The sequence below is a fragment of the Rana temporaria genome, chromosome 6, assembly GCF_905171775.1.
Source record: "Rana temporaria chromosome 6, aRanTem1.1, whole genome shotgun sequence".
NCBI classification, from domain to species: domain Eukaryota; kingdom Metazoa; phylum Chordata; class Amphibia; order Anura; family Ranidae; genus Rana; species Rana temporaria.
Window position 1 is genome coordinate 211,830,749 of NC_053494.1, and position 19,520 is coordinate 211,850,268.

The following is a 19,520-nucleotide window of genomic DNA, read 5'->3' on the forward strand; positions in this document are numbered from 1 at the left end:
TATCCAGCAGAGGTAGCGAGTTAGTCAACAGTAAGAGCCGGTTCACACTGGGGCGGCACGACTTCGGGGGCGACTCGGCCAGGCGACATGAAAACGACATCTAAGGCGACTTGCAAAATGACTTCTGTATAGAAGTCAATGCAGGTCGCCCCGAAGTAGTACAAGAACCTTCGCCTGACGAGTCGCCCCAGTGTGAACCGGGTCTTAGGGAATTTAAAGATTCTTGGGACAAACATAGACCTATACTAAAACAAAACAAAAAAAAAGGATAAAAAAACAAAGAAGGACGAACAAAAAAAAGATGATATAAAAAGAAAAGGATGGGAAAAAAAAAGGATGAAAGAAAGGGATGAAAAAACAAAACAAAAAGAAAAGGATAAAAAAGAAAAAAGGATGAAAAACAAAAAAAACAAAAACAAACAAAAAAAAAGGATGGGAAAAAAAAAAGGTTGAAAGAAAGGGATGAAAAAACAAAACAAAAAGAAAAGGATAAAAAAGAAAAAAGGATGAAAAAAAAAAAGGAAGAAAAAAATAAATAAAAAAAAAGAATGAAAAAACGAAATAAAAAAGGATGGGGAAAAAAAAGGATGAAAAAAAGGCACGATAAAAAATAAAATAAAAAGAAAAGGATAAAAAAGAAAAAAAGGATGAAAAACAAAAAGTATGAAAGAAAAAAAAATGAAAAAAGAAAACCAAAAAAATGAAAAAAAAAATAGAAGGAAAAAAAAACCCAGAAGAAATTATTATAGAAATTAAAGTTTTAATCCTTATTTGCAGACACGAATATTTCCTTAGTGCTATGACAGTCGTCATTTAAGTGGTTTCAATATTTCTGAAAGCTCTTCATTTAACCCTACAAATAATTTTTGCACTCCATTAATGCCAATACAGACTACCCAAGCACCTTCCACTCTGTATCATACAAAACCGTCCCTCCCAATTCTCCGGCCACACACAACATAACAGACAGACGTAAACATTGTTGACTTTGGTCCTGCGCCTCCAGTAAGTGCCTCGTTCCTGTAGTGTCCTCCTGGGTTGTGGGTTAAAGCAGATCAAACTGGTGGGAAGAGAAATGGAGGTGAGCATGGCATGTCTTATATTATGGAAGAGTAAAGTGAGGAATAATCCAATAAAACTCCTTACCAGATCATCCACATCTTCTTCTTCCACCATGGAGGTGTCTTCTGGTTTCTTCTCAGCTTGGGCCAAGAACTGTGTGAGAGAGCGAAGGACAGTTGACATGTCAAACCAGATATAGACACCGGATGTGCTACACGATCCCAAATACACTCCTTCAAATATAGCGTAGCGTACCCCCAAGCAATCCCCCCCCCCCCCCCCGCAGCTCTCCAGCCTCATTTAGCATCAACGCCCAGCTGTCATTTTGACAGCCGGGATTTGCTTTAGTTACACAGCAGCAGATCTCTCTGATCTTCAGTGTACACTAAAGCTGGCCATCTGAAAAAATTTGATAAGGTCTTTGATAGATGACCAGGGACCGGAAATACCTGATGAAGTCTAATTAAATTCCCTTTCTCACCCCTCCACCCCCCTTTCTTCATCTTCCTAAACAAACTGAGACTTCCCGATGCTTGACTTGGTCTCCAGTGTGGCCTATATGCTCTACTTGACCTCTTTTATGCTTCTACCTGGGTATGCACGGTATCTATGCATATCTGCTAACCGAGATAGGTGTGTGAGCCGCTCAGCCTGTATTGGAATGATAGGGGTTGTAAAGGTTCCTGCTTTTTCACCTTAACCACTTAAGGACCGCCTCCTGCACATATATGTCGGCAGAATGGCACGGCTGGGCACAGGCACGTACAGGTACGTCCTCTTTAAGTTCCCAGCCGTGGGTCGCGGGCGTGCGCCCACGACCCGAAGCTCCGTGACTGCGGGACTAGCGGACCCGATCGCCGCTGAAGTCCCGCGATCGCTCCCCGGAGCCGAAGAACGGGGAGAGCTTCCCCGTTCTTCACTGTGGCGCTGTCATCGATCGGGTCATCCCTTTTATAGGGAAACACAATCAATGACGTCACACCTACAGCCACACCCCCCTACAGTTAGAAACACAAATGAGGTCACACTTAACCCCTTCAGCGCCCCCTTGTGGTTAACTCCCAAACTGCAATTGTCATTTTCACAGTAAACAATGCATTTTTAATGCATTTTTTGCTGTGAAAATGACAATGGTCCCAAAAATGTGTCAAAATTGTCCGAAGTGTCCGCCATAATGTCGCAGTCACAAAACAAAATCGCTGATCGCCGCCATTAGTAGTAGTAAAAAAAAAAAAAAAATATTAAAAATGCAATAAAACTATGCCCTATTTTGTAAACGCTGTAAATTTTGCGCAAACCAATCGATAAACGCTTATTGCTATTTGTTTTTACTAGTGCTGTGCGTTAAACGCGATATTAACGGCGTTAACGCAAACCCATGTTAACGCCGTCAATATTTTTATCGCGCGATTAACGCTCGGGGTGGACGTGCAGAGTGTGCAGCGGCGCGGCTTACCTTCTCGCTGGATTCACAGGTAAGTTACTCACCTTGTCCCTGGATCCAGCGTTGCCACCCCGCTGTGTGATCGAGCGGGACCTCCTCGCTCGATTCACAGTGTCTGTGTGCCGCCGATCTCCGTTCCCTGCGACGTTACGACGCACGGGAGCGGAGAACGGCGACAAATTCAAAAAAGTAAACAAACACAATACACACAGTATACTGTAATCTTATAGATTACAGTACTGTATGTAAAAAATACACCCCCCCCTTGTCCCTAGTGGTCTGCCCAGTGCCCTACATGTACTTTTATAAAATAAAAACTATTCTTTCTGCCTGAAAACTGTAGATTGTCCAAAAGTGTCCCTTTATGTCAAAAATGGTTTTAGATCAGCTAGAAAACAGCGATCAAAATTTATGACGAATTAATCGTGAGTTAACTATGACATTAATGCGATTAATCGCGATTAAAAATTTTAATCGTTTGACAGCACTAGTTTTTACCAAAAATATGTAGAAGAATACGTATCGGCCTAAACTGAGGAAAAAATAAAAAAAATTATATATTTTTGGGGGATATTTATTATAGCAAAAAGTAAAAAATATTGCATTTTTTTTTCAAAATTTTCGCTCTATTTTTGTTTATAGCGCAAAAACTAAAAACCGCAGAGGTGATCAAATACCACCAAAAGAAAGCTCTATTTGTGGGGAAAAAAGGACGCCAATTTTGTTTGGAAGCCACGTCTTACTACCGCGCAATTGTCAGTTAAAGCGACGCAGTGCCGAATCGCAAAAAGTGCTCTGGTCCTTGACCAGCAATATGGTCCGGGGGTTAAGGTGAAAAAACATCTGACGATTAGGCCCCTTTCACATTGAGGCGTTATTCATGCGGTACAGCGCTGCTATACCGCATGAATAAATCTTGCCCTGCAGGCTTCAATGTGAAAGCCCGAAGGCTTTCACACTGAAGCGGTGCGGTAGCAGGACCGCTCCAAAAGTCCTGCTAGCCGCATCTTTGGAGCGGTATAGGAGCGGGGTGTTTACCGCTCCTTCCCATTGAAATCAATGGGAAACCGCGGTAATACCGCCCGCAATGCGCCTCTGCAGAGGCGCATTGCGGGCGGTATTAACCCTTTTCCGGACGCTAGCGGGGGTTAAAACCTCACCGCTAGCGCCCGAATATCACGGTAAATACAACGGTATAGCGGTGCTAAAAATAGCGCGGCTATACCGTCACTGCACCTACGCTGCCCAATGTGAAAGCAGCCTTACTGCCCCCCCAGCCCCATATACTTACCTGAACCCTGGAAAGTCCTGCGTTGCGAACCTGCTGGATCTCAGCTCTTCATTGGATAGATTGATAGCAGCGCAATCATTGGCTCGCGCTGCCGTTAATCAAATGCAATGATGCAGGCGCAGGGGGCGGGGCCAAGGCAAGCATGCGGTGGCTATGGACGCCGAATGCAGAACTCTAACCATATATAGCCAGCCTAAGGATTATTTCAGTGTCATTGTCCAGAATGCACCTCTTGCTGTACCTACTAAGCCCCCCCCCATTGAAGGGGGACCTTTGGATCCCCCGAAAATATGCTGGCTGTTTCACTGTAGCACAATATGGATTAAACTGTCTGCAGCAATATTTATCCGAATGTCAGGAGTCTACTACAACCTCTCCCTGTACGCGTTTTGCCTCTTGGCCTTTCTCTGAGGAGCTCGGTAGTCTGGCGAGTGTCGTCGGGGGGGCTGTATATGCCGGGAGACAGATATCAGGCGTGCAGGAACATCCTGTACTGACAAAGCCACAGCGGGAGGGAGCTCAGACCTGCAGCTGTCTGTACATCATCGTGACTGATAAGATCGCCGGCATCCAAGTAACTGATTACCGGTGCTCACGGCTGCTCGCTCGTTATACAGAAACGCTCCTACCTGTTTGGCCTCTTCGGGAGTCACAGAGCTGTCTGACGATTCCTCGGATGTGATCAGGGACACGACATCTGGGAGAGAAAATACAGAATGACAGGCAGAACCTCCTGAGCCAGGCATATCAGACTGGTGTGTTTTAACTCAAAAGTACAAGAACACACAAGCAGGCTGGGACATAGAGCCTCATTCACACTCTGCGTTTAGCCCACAGATCTCTCCATAAAGAGGACCTGTCACGCACTATTCCTATTACAAGGGATATTTACATTCCTTGTAATGGGAATAAAAGCGATGAAAAAAAAAAGAAATTTAAAGCGGAGGTCCACCCTAACATTTTTGTTTACATTAACAGATTCTTTAACCACTTAAGGACCCCCTACCAACGATTTGCGTCGGCAGAATGGCACGGCTGGGCACATCCACGTACATGTACGTGGCTCTTTAAGCCCAGCCGTGGTCCGAAGCTCCGTGACCGTGGGACTCGCGGACCCAATCACCGCTGGAGTCCCGCGATCGCTCCCCGGAGCTGAAGAACTGGGAGAGCTGTGTGTAAACACGGCTTCCCTGTTTTTCACTGTGGCGGCGTCATCGATCGTGTGTTCCCTTTTATAGGGAATCACAATCGATGACGTCACACCTACAGCCACACCCCCCTACAGTTGTAAACACACGAGGTCATACATAACCCCATCAGCGTCCCCTTGTGGTTAACTCCCAAACTACAACTGTCATTTTCACAGTAAACAATGCATTTTAAATGCATTTTTTGCTGTGAAAATGACAATGGTCCCAAAAATGTGTAAAAATTGTCCGAAATGTCCGCCATAATGTCGCAGTCACGAAAAAAATCGCTGATCGCTACCATTAGTAGTAAAAAAATTTTTTTTATAAAAATGCAATAAAACTATCCCCTTTTTTGTAAACGCTATAAATTTAGCGCAAACCAATCGATAAACGCTTATTGCAATTTTTTTTTTATAAAAAATAGGTAGAAGAATACGTATCGGCCTAAACTGAGGAAAAACATTAATGTTTTATATATTTTTGGGGGATATTTATTATAGCAAAAAGTAAAAAATATTGAATTTTTTTCAAAATTGTTGCTATTTTTGTTTATAGCGCAAAAAATAAATGCTGCAGAGGTGATCAAATACCACCAAAAGAAAGCTCTATTTGTGGGAAAAAAAAGGACATCCCCCCGTTCTGCAGCTTCGTGACACGATTGCAGGACACCGGTGGACATAGAGTCCACGGGGCACGGAACTCGCAGCAGGGGCGCGCGAGCCTGCGCGGTGCAAAATTCAAAATGATGTATATATAAGTTGCTTTGCGCAGCCGTGCCATTCTGCCGACGTATATGTAGAGGCGGCGGTAGTCAAGTGGTTAAATTTGCTGCAAAGTAAAACGGTTGTGACAACATTTTTTGCGTCCATGTCAGCGCACCACAGCCAGAGGACCGAGCATTTTGGGAAGGAGGTCAGCTGTGGCAGGGCCCTGGTACATCTCTCAGCACAGGTATCCTTCAAGCTATTTCTAATTACCTTGAATGACAATTTCCCAGAATTCTTTAAGGCTGCCCCCCGCTGTCTTCTCTTTCAGCGACTGGAGGAAATCATTAAAAATCTGAGCCTGTGACAGCTGAAAGTAGAAAATGGAACAGATCAATAAAAATGCAAATACACCACACAGTAGTATTTTTATGATTAAAGTGACAGTAAATTATTCTTTGCAAAAAATTCTATTCAAGTCTTTATTCTTAAAGCGGAAACTTCACCCATTGCAATGTGATAACAAATACTGTTCGTTAGCAAAGAATACACACTCACCGACCACTTTATTAGGTACACCTGTTCAGATTGCTTGGTGATGCAAATTGCTAATCAGCCAATCACTTTACATTTCCTTTAACCGCTTTAGGGCTCTTTCACACGGAGCGGACCGTTTCTGGGTCCGCTCCGTGTGTCCGCCAAAGCTCAGCGGGGATCCCCGCTGAGCTGTCGGCGGATAGGGCGGTCCCCGCACACAGTGCAGAGACCGCCCTGTCTCAGCTCCGCTCTGCCCTATGGGGGATCGGCTGCAGACGGACCGTCTGTCCGTCTGCATCCGATCCGTTCCGCCGAACGGAAGAAAAATAGGGTTTCTTCCGTTCGGAAAAGCGGATCCGCTAGTGTGAAAGGACCCTAAAGCGGGAGTTCACCCGAATTTTTTTTTTTAACATTAGATTGAGGCTCATTTTGTGAAGGGGAATCGGGTGTTTTTTTTTAAATCGAAGCAGTACTTACCGTTTTAGAGATAGATCTTCTCCGCCGCTTCCGGGTATGGGCTGCGGGACTGGGCGTTCCTATTTGATTGACAGGCTTCCGACGGTCGCATACATCGCGTCACGAGTAGCCGAACGTCGGTGAGGCTCTATACGGCGCCTGCGCACCGACGTTCGGCTACTTTCAGAAAATCGTGACGCGATGTATGCGACCGTTGGAAGCCTGTCAATCAAATAGGAACGCCCAGTCCCGATGACCATACCCAGAAGCGGCGGAGAAGATGCATCTCTAAAACGGTAAGTACTGCTTCGATTTAAAAAAAAACACCCGATTCCCCTAGACAAAATGAGCATCAATCTAATGTTAAAAATTACGTTTTCGGGTGAACCTCCACTTTAAGGAACGCCGCACGACTATTTACGTCGGCAGAATGGCACAGCTGGGCACATGGGGCGTACAGGTATGTCCCCTTTAACTGCTTTCCGACCAGCCGCCGGCCGGCTCTACTGGGCGAGAGCACGTAGCTATACGTCATCTCGGCGAGCAGCCAATAGAAGCGCGCCTCCCGCTCGCGTGCCCGGCAGGCGCAATCGCCGCCGGGCACCCACGATCGCTCGTTACAGAGTGAGAACCAGGAGCTGTGTGTGTAAAGGTCTACCTAAGAGAGGCACAGATGGCAACAAAAAGGTTTGTAGTCCTTCCGTACTTTATATAAAACCGAAAACATGTTTTGTCTATACATACATTTCATGTGGCCCTCGCACCTCTGCTGCAGCTGCCGGAGAGCTCCAGCCCTCCTCTGGTCCTCCTCCAGACCAGGGCTGTCTTAATGAGAAGGCACACCTGGGCACTGCCCAGGGGCCCCAGATGCCTGGGGGCCCCTGCACTTTCCCCAAAGCAGCTGGTCCTTGAGCCCACGCTGCCCTGAAATTGGAGGCCCCATGATGGCACTGAGAGTGATAGATACACAGGGGAGGCAGTCTGCCTCTTACCTACTTGATGTCTGTTTACCTGCACTGTCGTCATCATTGTAGGGGCCCCAGAGCATTACTTTGCCCAGGGGCCCATGATTCTATTAAAACAGCCCTGCTCCAGACCTCTATTTTTTTATTTTAACCACTTAACCCCCGGACCATATTGCTGGTCAAAGACCAGAGCACTTTTTGCAATTCGGCACTGCGTCGCTTTAACTGCCAATTGCGCGGTCGTGCGATGTGGCTCCCAAACAAAATTATTTTCAATGGGGCTGCCTCCTGTGGCCAATCACCGGTAACTCCCGCTGGGGTTCTCTCATCTAATCGGCGTTGGGCCCATTCGCAGTTGTGAATGTAGTTTTATCTGTGTACAGTGGAACCTTGGATTAGGAGCATAAGCCGTTCCAGGAGAATGCTTGTAATCCAAAGCATTCGCACATCAAAGCGACTTTCCCCATAGAAGTCAATGTAAATGAAAATTATTTGTTTCCGCATTGACTTTTATGGCATGCAATACCACATGTGGCCAGATGGGGGGGGGGGGGCGCCGTTGAGCCTCGGAAATACTCGGGGACAGCTCGGCTGAACTCAGAAACCCTCGGGAACGGAGTGTTTCCAGGTATTTCCGAACGGCTCCGATTGATCCGGCGTTTCGCACCTCTGGCCAAATACGGTACTGCACATCGCAGAGGCTTAAATCCTGCTCGTTTTGCGAGACAACACTCGCGAACCGAGTCAGGATTTAAAAAAAAATGCTTGTATTGCGAAACGCTCGTTAACCACGTTACTCGCAATCCGAGGTTTCACTGTACTTGCTTCTGGGCAGTGACAACTAAGCAACTAGCATATTAACCACTTGACCACTGGGCACTTAAAGCGGGGGTTCACCCTTAGAGGGCACTTTTCCCCCTTAGCTTCCTGCTCGTTTTCTCTAGGGGAATCGGCTATTTATTTTAAAATATGTGCAGTACTTACCCGTTTACGAGATGCATCCTCTCCGTCGCTTCCGGGTATGGGCTGCGGGAATGGGCGTTCCTTCTTGATTGACAACCTTCCGAGAGGCTTCCGACGGTCGCATCCATCGCGTCACGATTTTCCGAAAGAAGCCGAACGTCGGTGCGCAGGCGCAGTATAGAGCCGCACCGACGTTCGGCTTCTTTCGGCTACGAGTGACGCGATGGATGCGACCGTCGGAAGCCTCTCGGAAGGTTGTCAATCAAGAAGAAACGCCCGCTCCCGAAGACCCATACCCGGAAGCGACGGAAGAAGATGCAGCTCGAAAACGGGTAAGTACTGCTCATATTTTAAAATAAATAGCCGATTCCCCTAGACAAAACGAGCAGGAAGCTAAGGGGAGAATTTTTTTTTTTTTACAAATGGGTGAACTCCCGCTTTAAACCCCCTTCCTAACCAGATCAATTTTCAGCTTTTCGGTGCTCTCACAATTTGAATGACAATAACTCAGTCATACAACATTGTACCCATCTGAAATTTTTGTCCTTTTTCCCCCACAAATAGAGCTTTCTTTTGGTGGTATTTGATCACCTCTGCGGTTTTTAGTTTTTGCGCTATAAACAAAAATAGAGCGACAATTTAGAAAAAAATGAATATTTTTTGTAGGGCTGCGGAAATTAACGATTAATTGTTCGATTAATCGTTAATTTCTTTGATCGACTAAAATTATTTTGATCGACGATCCGCGGAGTGAGCTCCGTGGTCTCGCCCATAGGAAAGGCCGCGGCTTCGGCCTAGCTTCGGAGCCGCGGCCATCTTGGTCCACCCGGCGGCAACCAAGTAGCGGCGCACCGACGTCATCACCCGCCCGCCCTGCTTGTATTATCTTCCCACACTCACGTGTCCATCAGCCTCTCTGCCGACGGGTCTGCCTGATGTAGGTAAGAGAGGACAACGAACCATTCTTTATATTAAAGCATGGGGGCATATGTGTGTATGTAAAGCATGGGGGCAGATGTGTATAAGACTATAAGCATGGGGGCAGATGTGTATAAGACTATAAGCATGGGGGCAGATGTGTATAAGACTATAAGCATGGGGGCAGATGTGTATAAGACTATAAGCATGGGGGCAGATGTGTATAAGACTATAAGCATGGGGGCAGATGTGTATAAGACTATAAGCATGGGGGCAGATGTGTATAAGTCTATAAGCATTGGGGCAGATGTGTATAAGCATGGGGGCAGATGTGTATAACACTATAAGCATGGGGGCAGATGTGTATAAGACTAAGCATGGGTGCAGATGTGTATAAGCATGGGGGCAGATGTGTATATAAAAGCATGGGGGCAGATGTTTGTATATAAAAGCATGGGGGCAGATGTTTGTATATAAAAGCATGGGGGCAGATGTTTGTATATAAAAGCATGGGGGCAGATGTTTGTATATAAAAGCATGGGGGCAGATGTTTGTATATAAAAGCATGGGGGCAGATGTTTGTATATAAAAGCATGGGGGCAGATGTGTATATAAAAGCATGTGGGGAAGATGTGTGTATATTAAAGCATGGGGGCAGATGTGTGTATATTAAAGCATGGGGGCAGATGTGTGTATATTAAAGCATGGGGGCAGATGTGTGTATATTAAAGCATGGGGGCAGATGTTGTAATATACACATCTGCCCCCATGCTTTAATATACACATCTGCCCCCATGCTGCAAGAATATACACATCTGCCCCCATGCTGCAAGAATATACACATCTGCCCCCATGCTGCAAGAATATACACATCTGCCCCCATGCTGCAAGAATATACACATCTGCCCCCATGCTGTAATGTACACATGGGGGCAGATGTGTATATTCTTGCAGTATGGGGGCAGATGTGTATTTGTATCTGTGCGTTAATTAATCGAAATTAGTCGATTAATCGATTAAAAAAAAAAAAGATTAATCGAACACAAACATTTTAATCAGTAACAGCCCTAATTTTTTGCTATAATAAATATCCCCAAAAATATATAAAAAAAACGATTTTTTTCCTCAGTTTAGGCCGATACGTATTCTTCTACATATTTTTCGTAAAAAAAAAAATCGCAATAAACGTTTATTGATTGGTTAGCGCAAAAGTTGGAGCGTTTACAAAATAGGGGGAAGTTTTATGGCATTTTTATTAATATTTTTTTTTTTTTTACTAGTAATGGCGGCGATCAGCGATTTTTTTTGGTACTGCGACATTATGGCGGACACATCGGACACTTTTGACACATTTTTGGGACCATTGGTATTTTTATAGCGATCAGTGCTATAAAAATGCATTGGATTACTATAAAAATGCCACTGGCAGGGAAGGGGTTAACACTAGGGGGCAGGGAAGGGGTTAAGTATGTTCCCTGGGTGTGTTCTAACTGTAGGGGGGGGTGGCCTGATTAGGGGAAATGACTGATCGCTGTTCATACATTGTATAAACAGACGGTCAGGCATTTCTCCCCTGACAGGACCGGGAGCTGTGTGTTTACACACACAGCTCCCGGTCCTCGCTCTGTAACGAGCAATCGCGTGTGCCCGGCGGCGATCGCGCCCGCGAGTCAGGGACGAGCGGGGAGCGCGAGCCCCTAGTGGCCGCTGCGAGAGCCGACGTATAGCTACGGGCTCTCGCGCAGGGGAGCTGACCTGCCGCCATATAACTGCGGCGGCTGGTCGGCAAGTAGTTAATGAGAGGGCACTGCCCAGATGCATGGGGGCCCCTGCACTTTCCCCAAAGCAGCTGGTCCTTGAGCCCACGCTGCCCTGAAATTGGGGGCCCCATGATGGCACTGAGAGTGATACACAGGGGAGGCAGTCTGCCTCCTACCTACTTGATGTCAGTTTACCTGCACTGTCATCACTGTAGGGGCCCCAGAGCATTACTCTGCCCAGGGGCCCATGATGCTATTAAGACGGCCCTGGCTCCAGACCTCTATTTTTTGCTTTTAAGCAATGCATTCAGCTTCTTCCCAGCAGCAGCATGAGGAAAGGGGGGTGCACTGATGTAAGGGAGAGTGGGGGACTCAACTTCTGATGGTGGGGGTGGCTTTTAACATCTAATGTAAGGGGGAGGGGATGGGCTGGACATCTAATCTTACAGATACAACCGGCCCTTCTGAGGGCAATCATAATGCGGATGCGGCCCACAATGTCCCTTGCTCTAGAGATAAGGTTACATACCCGAATGGCTTCTTTCCGCAAACACTTTATACAGTTCATACTCTTCAGGTAATACTGGGACTGCTTGGTGTCCACAAACCCATAGATATGTTTTACCAGCTGATTGCTTACTGCAAGAGAGGAAAAAAGAAAAACATTAAAGCAGAACTCCAGCCTTACACATATACTGAGATACCGTGTGTAATAATACAGGGTCATAAAGCGGTGCATAATAGGGAGGTAAGGGGGCAATACAAGGTAATGGATCGGCATGAGCCAATATATGTGATACGGAGCACGAGGCAATTGTTTATGTTTATAGCGCAAAAAATAAGAACCGCGGAGGTGATCAAATACCACCAAAAGAAATCTCTATTTGTGGGAAAAAAAGGACGTCAATTTTGTTTGGGAGCCATGTCGCACGACCGCTCAATTGTCAGTTAAAGCGGCGCAGTGCCGAAGTTAACCACTTAAGACCCGGACCTTTAGGCAGCTAAAGGACCCGGCCAGTTTTTGCGGTTCGGCGATGCGTCGCTTTAACTGACAATTGCGCGGTCGTGCGACGTGGCTCCCAAACAAAATTGGCGGCCTTTTTTTTTACCACAAATAGAGATTTCTTTTGGTGGTATTTGATCACCTCTGCGGTTTTTATTTTTTGCGCTACAAAACAAAAATAGAGCGACAATTTTGAAAAAAAATCAATATTTTTTTACATTTTGCTATAATAAATATTCCCCAACAATATATATAAAAAACATTATTTTTCCTCAGTTTAGGCCGATACGTATTCTTCTACCTATTTTTGGTTAAAAAAAAAAAAATCGCAATAAGCGTTTATCGGTTGGTTTGCGCAATATTTATAGCGTTTACAAAATAGGGGATAGTTTTATTGCATTTTTATTATTTATTTTTTTTACTACTAATGGCGGCGATCAGCGATTTTTTTTCGTGACTGCGACATTATGGCGGACACTTCGGACAATTTTGACACATTTTTGGGACCATTGTCATTTTCACAGCAAAAAATGCATTTAAATTGCATTGTTTATTGTGAAAATGACAGTTGCAGTTTGGGAGTTAACCACAAGGGGGCGCTGTAGGAGTTAGTGTTCACCTAGTGTGTGTTTACAACTGTAGGGGGGTGTGGCTGTAGGTCTGACGTCATCGATCGAGTCTCCCTATAAAAGGGATCACTCGATCGATGCAGCCGCCATAGTGAAGCACGGGGAAGCCGTGTTTACATACGGCTCTCCCCGTTCTTCAGCTCCGGGGAGCGATCGCGCCGTCGTCCCGGATCGCTCCCCGCGGGAATCCGACCGCCGCATGTAGCAGAGGGGCTCTCCCCGTTCTTCAGCTCCGGGGGGAGCAATCGCGCCGTCGTCCCGGATCGCTCACCGCGGGAATCCGACCGCCGCATGTAGCGGGGGGGGGGGTCCCGATCGGACCCCCGACCCACGTCAAGCAGAGGACGTACAGGTACGTACATCTGCCTGTCCGTGCCATTCTGCCGACGTAAATGTACATGAGGAGGTCGGCAAGTGGTTAAAGAGGATGTACCTGTACGTACATGTGCCCAGCCGTGCCATTCTGCCGACGTATATGTGCAGGAGGCGGTCCTTAAGTGGTTAAAGTGACGCAGTGCCGAATCGCAAAAAGGGGCCTGGGTCCTTTACCTGCATAATGGTCCAGGGGCTTATAAGTGGTTAAAAGGTCAGTAGCTGCAGTATTTGTAGCTGCTGACGTCTAATTTTTCGCGGGGTGGGCGGAACCTCCGCTTTAAGCTTATTGGATTGTACAGCCACATTGTAAATATGGGGCAAGCTACAAACTTCCGTTTTATGTCTCCAAGCGCGGCGTAGAGAATATTTTTCATACAGAATTTCAAGGTTTAGTAAATCCTAATGACCATTAACCGGCTTTTAATTACTTGCCAATTTTACAAATACTGCACCGTCCCCTTATTTTTCTGAACGCCCGGCTACACTACCCCGTCCCCGTCCCCCCCCCCCCCCCCCCCCCCCCCCGCCGCTCCATTGTTATAGCACAATAAAATAACGAACAAGACGGCGCAGGCTACCTGAACCCTGGAAATGTCGCTTTCTGCGTATTCCATTAGCAGCGATAAATGACGAAAAACCCCGTTACAGTTTTAACACTCGGCTTCCCGTGTCACGGTTTAACTTCCTGGCATTAAATCTAGCGCAGTTACATGCCGCAGTCTCTTAAGTGGAAAACCATAAAAACGTTACTTAGACGCCCCCACTCTGCCCCTTTATTAGTTCACAAAATGTCTCCCCACTGGAGTGTTAAATTAAAACCTCAGGCGCCGATGTACAGATAGCAGTTTCTGCGAGATGTGGGGGGAATAGAGAAGGAGGCTCACAGTAGGAGCTAAAACAGATCTTTACTACACAAAGGAAGCCAATATATGGCGGGTAATGCACCCCCTGCAGCCATTAATAAGGATATTAGAAAGCCAACTAGCAGTTCTGTGACCACATAAAAACATGAGACCGCCGGCTTCCATCCTTCATACATACCACATGGAACTCGGAGTTGACGTTTGAAAGCCCCATAAATAGTGGTGCAACGGATCACCGTTGATCCGAACGGGTCACCCCCCTTCGGATCAGCACGCTATGCGATCCGCGGATTGCCGCCGCGGCCATAGCATTAGGAAAGGCCGCGGCTTCGGCCTAGCTCCGAAGCCGCGGCCATCTTGGTACACCCGGCGGCGGCCCTCCTCTGTTTACACCCACAGAGGAGGAGGAGCCCGCGCTCGAGGGACACACACGCCGCTGTCTGAGGTCCGCACTGGGGGGTTACCGTCTGAGGTCTGCACTACTGGGGGGTTACTGTCTGAGGTCTGCACTACTGGGGGGTTACCGTCTGAGGTCTGCACTACTGGGGGGTTACCGTCTGAGGTCTGCACTACTGGGGGGTTACTGTCTGAGGTCTGCACTACTGGGGGGTTACTGTCTGAGGTCTGCACTACTGGGGGGTTACCGTCTGAGGTCTGCACTGGGGGGTTACTGTCTGAGGTCTGCACTACTGGGGGGTTACTGTCTGAGGTCTGCACTACTGGGGGGTTACTGTCTGAGGTCTGCACTACTGGGGGGTTACTGTCTGAGGTCTGCACTACTGGGGGGTTACCGTCTGAGGTCTGCACTACTGGGGGGTAACTGTCTGAGGTCTGCACTACTGGGGGGTTACCGTCTGAGGTCTGCATTGGGGGATTACCATCTGAGGTCTGCATTGGGGGGTTACCATCTGAGGTCTGCACTACTGGGGGGTGTCTGTACTGAGGGGGGGTCTGTACTGAGAGGGGGAGTGACACCATTTTTTTTTTGCACCGGGTGACACCAACCCTAGTGACGCCACTGCAGTGGGGGGGATGTGGATATTACAGTCGGGGGGATGTGGATATTACAGTGGGGGGGGGATGTGGATATTACAGTCGGGGGGGGAGGGGGGAGATGTGGATATTACAGTGGGGGAGATTTTTTTTTTTTTTGCTGATCCGAAAAATGATCCGATCCGTGACTCCTGATGCGAGGAACGATCCGAACCGTGAGTTTTTTGATCCGTTGCACCCCTACCCATAAATGATGGTTGGGAGTAGGGTTGTCCCGGTACCACTTTTTTAAGGCTACAAGTACAGATATTTTGTTTCAAGTACTCTCCGATACCAATTACCGATACTTTTTTTTTAATGTCATGTGCTTATCAAAGCACAATACAGATTAGGTGGCACTGACAGGATTAGGTGGCACTGATATGCGCTGGCACTGACAGATAGATGGCACTGATGGCTGGCACTGGCAGATGGAATTGATAGGTTGCACTGACAGGTGGCTGGCACCGATAGGCGGCACTTATGGGCATTGGGCACTGATAGGTGGCATTTATGGGCACTGATGGGCAGGCACTGCCATGAGAGGAAAGGCTGCCTGCAACGCCCATCTTGGTACTCCTGGCTTTTTTTTATGTCATGTGACAGTTATCAGAGCACAATACAGATTTGGTGGCACGGAAATTCAGCACTGATGGGCACTGATAGGATTAGGTGGCACTGATATGCAGCACTGATTGATGGGCACTGACTGATGGCTGGCACTGGCATGTGGCTGGCACTGACAGGTGGCTGGGATTGATAGATGGCACTGATAGGCGACACTTATGGGCATTGGGCACTGATAGGTTGCATTTATTGAGCACTGATGGGCAGGCACTGCCATGAGAGGAAAGGCTGCCTGCAACACCCATCTTGGTACTCCTTGCACTCAGCCGCATGAAAGCAGCAGCGGACATCTTGTTTCACCCAGACCGAACTATATGGGCTGGGTGTAACCAGATGGCCACTGCTGGCTTACTGCGGCCGAGTGCAAGGTGTACCATGATGGGCGTCAGGATGTCCAACCGATGATGTCAACACAGAGCGTCACTTCCGTTGTTCCGCCCACTGAATTCTGGTTGTGCCGGGATCGCCTAATCTGATGAAACACCGCCTCTCCCAGGTATCGGATCAGGCATTGGGAGCATTTGTGCAAGTACAGGGGGAAGAGAGTTGTAGCATTGTGTGTATAAGGCAGCAGTGTGATCCAGGGGAGGGGGCAGATAGTCAGAGCATTGTGTGTATAAGGCAGCAGTATGATCCTGTGGTAGGGAAACAGAGAGCCGGAGCATTGTGTGTATAAGGCAGCAGTGTGATCCAGGGGAAGGGGGACAGAGAGCCGGAGCATTGTGTGTATAAAGCAGCAGTGTGATCCCATAGGAAGGAGGGGGGCAGAGAGTCAGAGCATTGTGTGTATAAGGCAGCAGTGTGATCCTGTGATAGGGGGGGCTGCAGAGTCGGAGCATTGTGTGTATAAGGCAGCAGTGTGATCCAGGGGAAGGGGGACAGAGAGCCGGAGCATTGTGTGTATAAGGCTGCAGTGTGATCCAGGGGGAGGGGGCAGAGAGCCAGAGCTTGTGCGTAAGTCAGCAGTGTTATCCAGGGGAAGGGGGATAGAGAGCCGGAGCATTGTGCGTATAAGGCAGCAGTGTGATCCAGGGGGAGTGGGCAGAGACCTGGAGCATTGTATGCATAAGGCAGCAGTGTGATCCATGGGGAGGGGGGCAGAGAGCCAGAGCGTTGTGAGTAATAGGCAGCAGTGTGATCCGGGGGGGGGGGGGGGGGGGGGGCAGAGAGCCAGAGCATTGTGAGTATTAGGCAGCAGTGTGATCCAGGGGAGGGGGGCTGAGAGCCAGGGCGTTGTGTGTATAAGGCAGCAGTGAGATCGGGGGGGGCAGAGAGCCAGAGCATTGTGTGTATAAGGCAGCAGTGTGATCCTGTGGTAGGGGGGCACAGAGCGTCAGAACATTGTGTGTATAAGGCAGCAGTGTGATCCATGGGGAGGGGGGCAGAGAGTTGGAGCATTGTGTGTATAAGGAAGCAGTGTGATCCAGGCAGAGCAGAGAGCCAGAGTATTGTGTGTGTATTAAGCAGCAGTGTGATCCCGTGGGAGGGCAGAGAGTTGGAGCATTGTGTGTATAAGACAGCAGTGTGATCCAGGCAGAGCAGAGAGCCAGAGCATTGTGTGTGTATAAAGCAGCAGTGTGATCCAGTGGGGGGCAGAGAGTTGGGGCATTGTGTGTATAAGGCAGCAGTGTGATCCCGTGGGAGGGCAGAGAGCCAGAGCATTGTGTGTACAAGGCGTGTAAAATTCATGTTAGTGGTCTGCGGGGTCTGAGCTGTTGGTGACCGCCGCTATAGTACACCTATGTGAACGAGACCTAATAATATGTGTAAATTGTACCTATAAAGAAAAAAAACGTGATTTATACTTTCCTTACCCCCGTATTCTGTAGCACTGGGTGTGATGCCACCAGGAGTGAAGCCTTAAGCTGGCCATACACTGATCGGTAAATCGATAGTGTGGTTGTTCCTTGCTCGACTCGAAGCCGCCCATTCTTCTTGGCATAAAGTCCCAAATAATAGACAAGTTGGAACATTTTTCTGGGGTGCCGCTGTCAGATTTCAATGTCCCCGGCGGACATGGGGGGGGGGGGGATTCCTCCATCCACCTCCTTTGTGTGGATGGACCAAAGTTTATACACCAAGGCAGAAAGCCTGGGGCAATTCCCCATGGCTGCCTCTCTCATCTCCCCCCAGCACCGAGTAGTAAAGCACACACACTGGGTTATCAATACACAGCGAAAACCAAGAACAGACTGTGGGCCAGATTCCCATACAATTGCGGTGGCGTAGCGTATGTCATTTACACTACGCCGCCGCAACTTACTGGAGCAAGTGCCGTATTCTCCAAGCACTTGCTCCGTAATTTGCGGCGGCGTAGTGTAAATGGCCCGGCGTATGGCCGCGTAATTCAAAGGGGGCGGCTTGTATTCAAATTAAGCGCGCCCCCGCGCCGATCGAACTGCGCATGCGCCGGGCGGAAAAATAGCCCAGTGCGCATGCTCCAGCTCACGACGGAAAACGTCAATGGCGCCGACGTGAGCGTCATTGACGTAAAGTCGTATTCGCGGACGACTTAGTAAAACGACGTAACCGACGGAAAAAGACGACGCTGACCCGACGCCATACTTAACATGGCATACGGCGGACTGGCGTAAGATTACCCCTCACATAGCAGGGGTAACCTAACGCTTACGGAAACAACGTAAACGACGACTACGCGGCGCGAATTCGTTCGGGAATCGGCGTATCAGGCTCATTTGCATAGTCAAATGAGAACTAAACGTAAACGCCACCTAGCGGCCGGCGTCGAATTACATCTAAGATCCGACGGTGTAAGTGACTTACACCCTTCGGATCTACAGCGTATCTATGCGAAAATGATTCTAGGAATCAGACGCATAGATACCCGGGCCAAAAACAGAGATACACCATCGTAACTCTTCTGAGAATCTGGCCCACAGTATATATCAGGCTGGGAAAGTCTGAAGTCGCCGCGTTCACCTTGCGTAATCACCATACATCTCAGCAATGACACCCTCAGCCCCGCCGAGCTCCGCCATCCATCCATCTCTCATCCAGCACCTGCCGGCATTGACGGAATAAAAATAAAAAAAGGCCGTATTTTATATTTTCGGAAAGGCATGGCGCTCGTCCAGTTGCTGCTGCATACAGCGGCGGAGGATACTCCGAGAAACATCAATTGTTTATCATCACAAATAAAAAATGTTCTACTTTTATATTGCTGCCAGACCTCTGCAATAGAGAAAAAACCAAAGGTCCGCAGTATTCGGGGGGAACTACATGTAGCAGCAAGTCTTTGTATGTTCACTTAGAGCCCTTTCACACTGTGCCGCCCATAGCGTCGGTGGTAAAACGCCGCAATTTTAACCGCCGGCGATATGGGCGGATTTGCGGCGCATTTCGGCCGCAAACATGAATTTTACACGCCTTTTACACACAATGCTCCAACTCTCTGACCCCCCCCCCCCACTGGATCACACTGCTGCCTTATACACACAATGCTCCAACTCTCTGCCCCCCCCTCCCACGGGATCACACTGCTGCCTTATACACACAATGCTCCAACTCTCTGCCCCCCCTCCCACGGGATCACACTGCTGCCTTATACACACAATGCTCCAGCTTTCTGCCCCCCCCCCTCCCACGGGATCACACTGCTGCCTTATACACAAAATGCTCCAGCTCTCTGCCCCCCCCCCACGGGATCACACTGCTGCCTTATACACACAATACTTCAGCTC

General features: G+C 48.1%; 1 protein-coding gene across 1 annotated transcript in view; it reads right to left on the bottom strand.

Moving 5' to 3' along the window:
• Positions 1 to 740: 740 nt before the first annotated feature.
• Positions 741 to 19,520, bottom strand: part of XRCC5 (X-ray repair cross complementing 5) — a 109,194-nt gene continuing 90,414 nt past the window's right edge. Inside the window, exons 17-21 of the mRNA XM_040358218.1 lie at positions 11,820 to 11,929; positions 5,965 to 6,061; positions 4,427 to 4,494; positions 1,147 to 1,215; positions 741 to 1,060 (exon numbers count right to left, since the gene is read on the bottom strand). Coding sequence (XP_040214152.1) covers positions 1,046 to 1,060; positions 1,147 to 1,215; positions 4,427 to 4,494; positions 5,965 to 6,061; positions 11,820 to 11,929 — 359 coding nt within the window. The 3' untranslated portion in view covers positions 741 to 1,045. The remainder of the gene's footprint in view (positions 1,061 to 1,146; positions 1,216 to 4,426; positions 4,495 to 5,964; positions 6,062 to 11,819; positions 11,930 to 19,520) is intronic.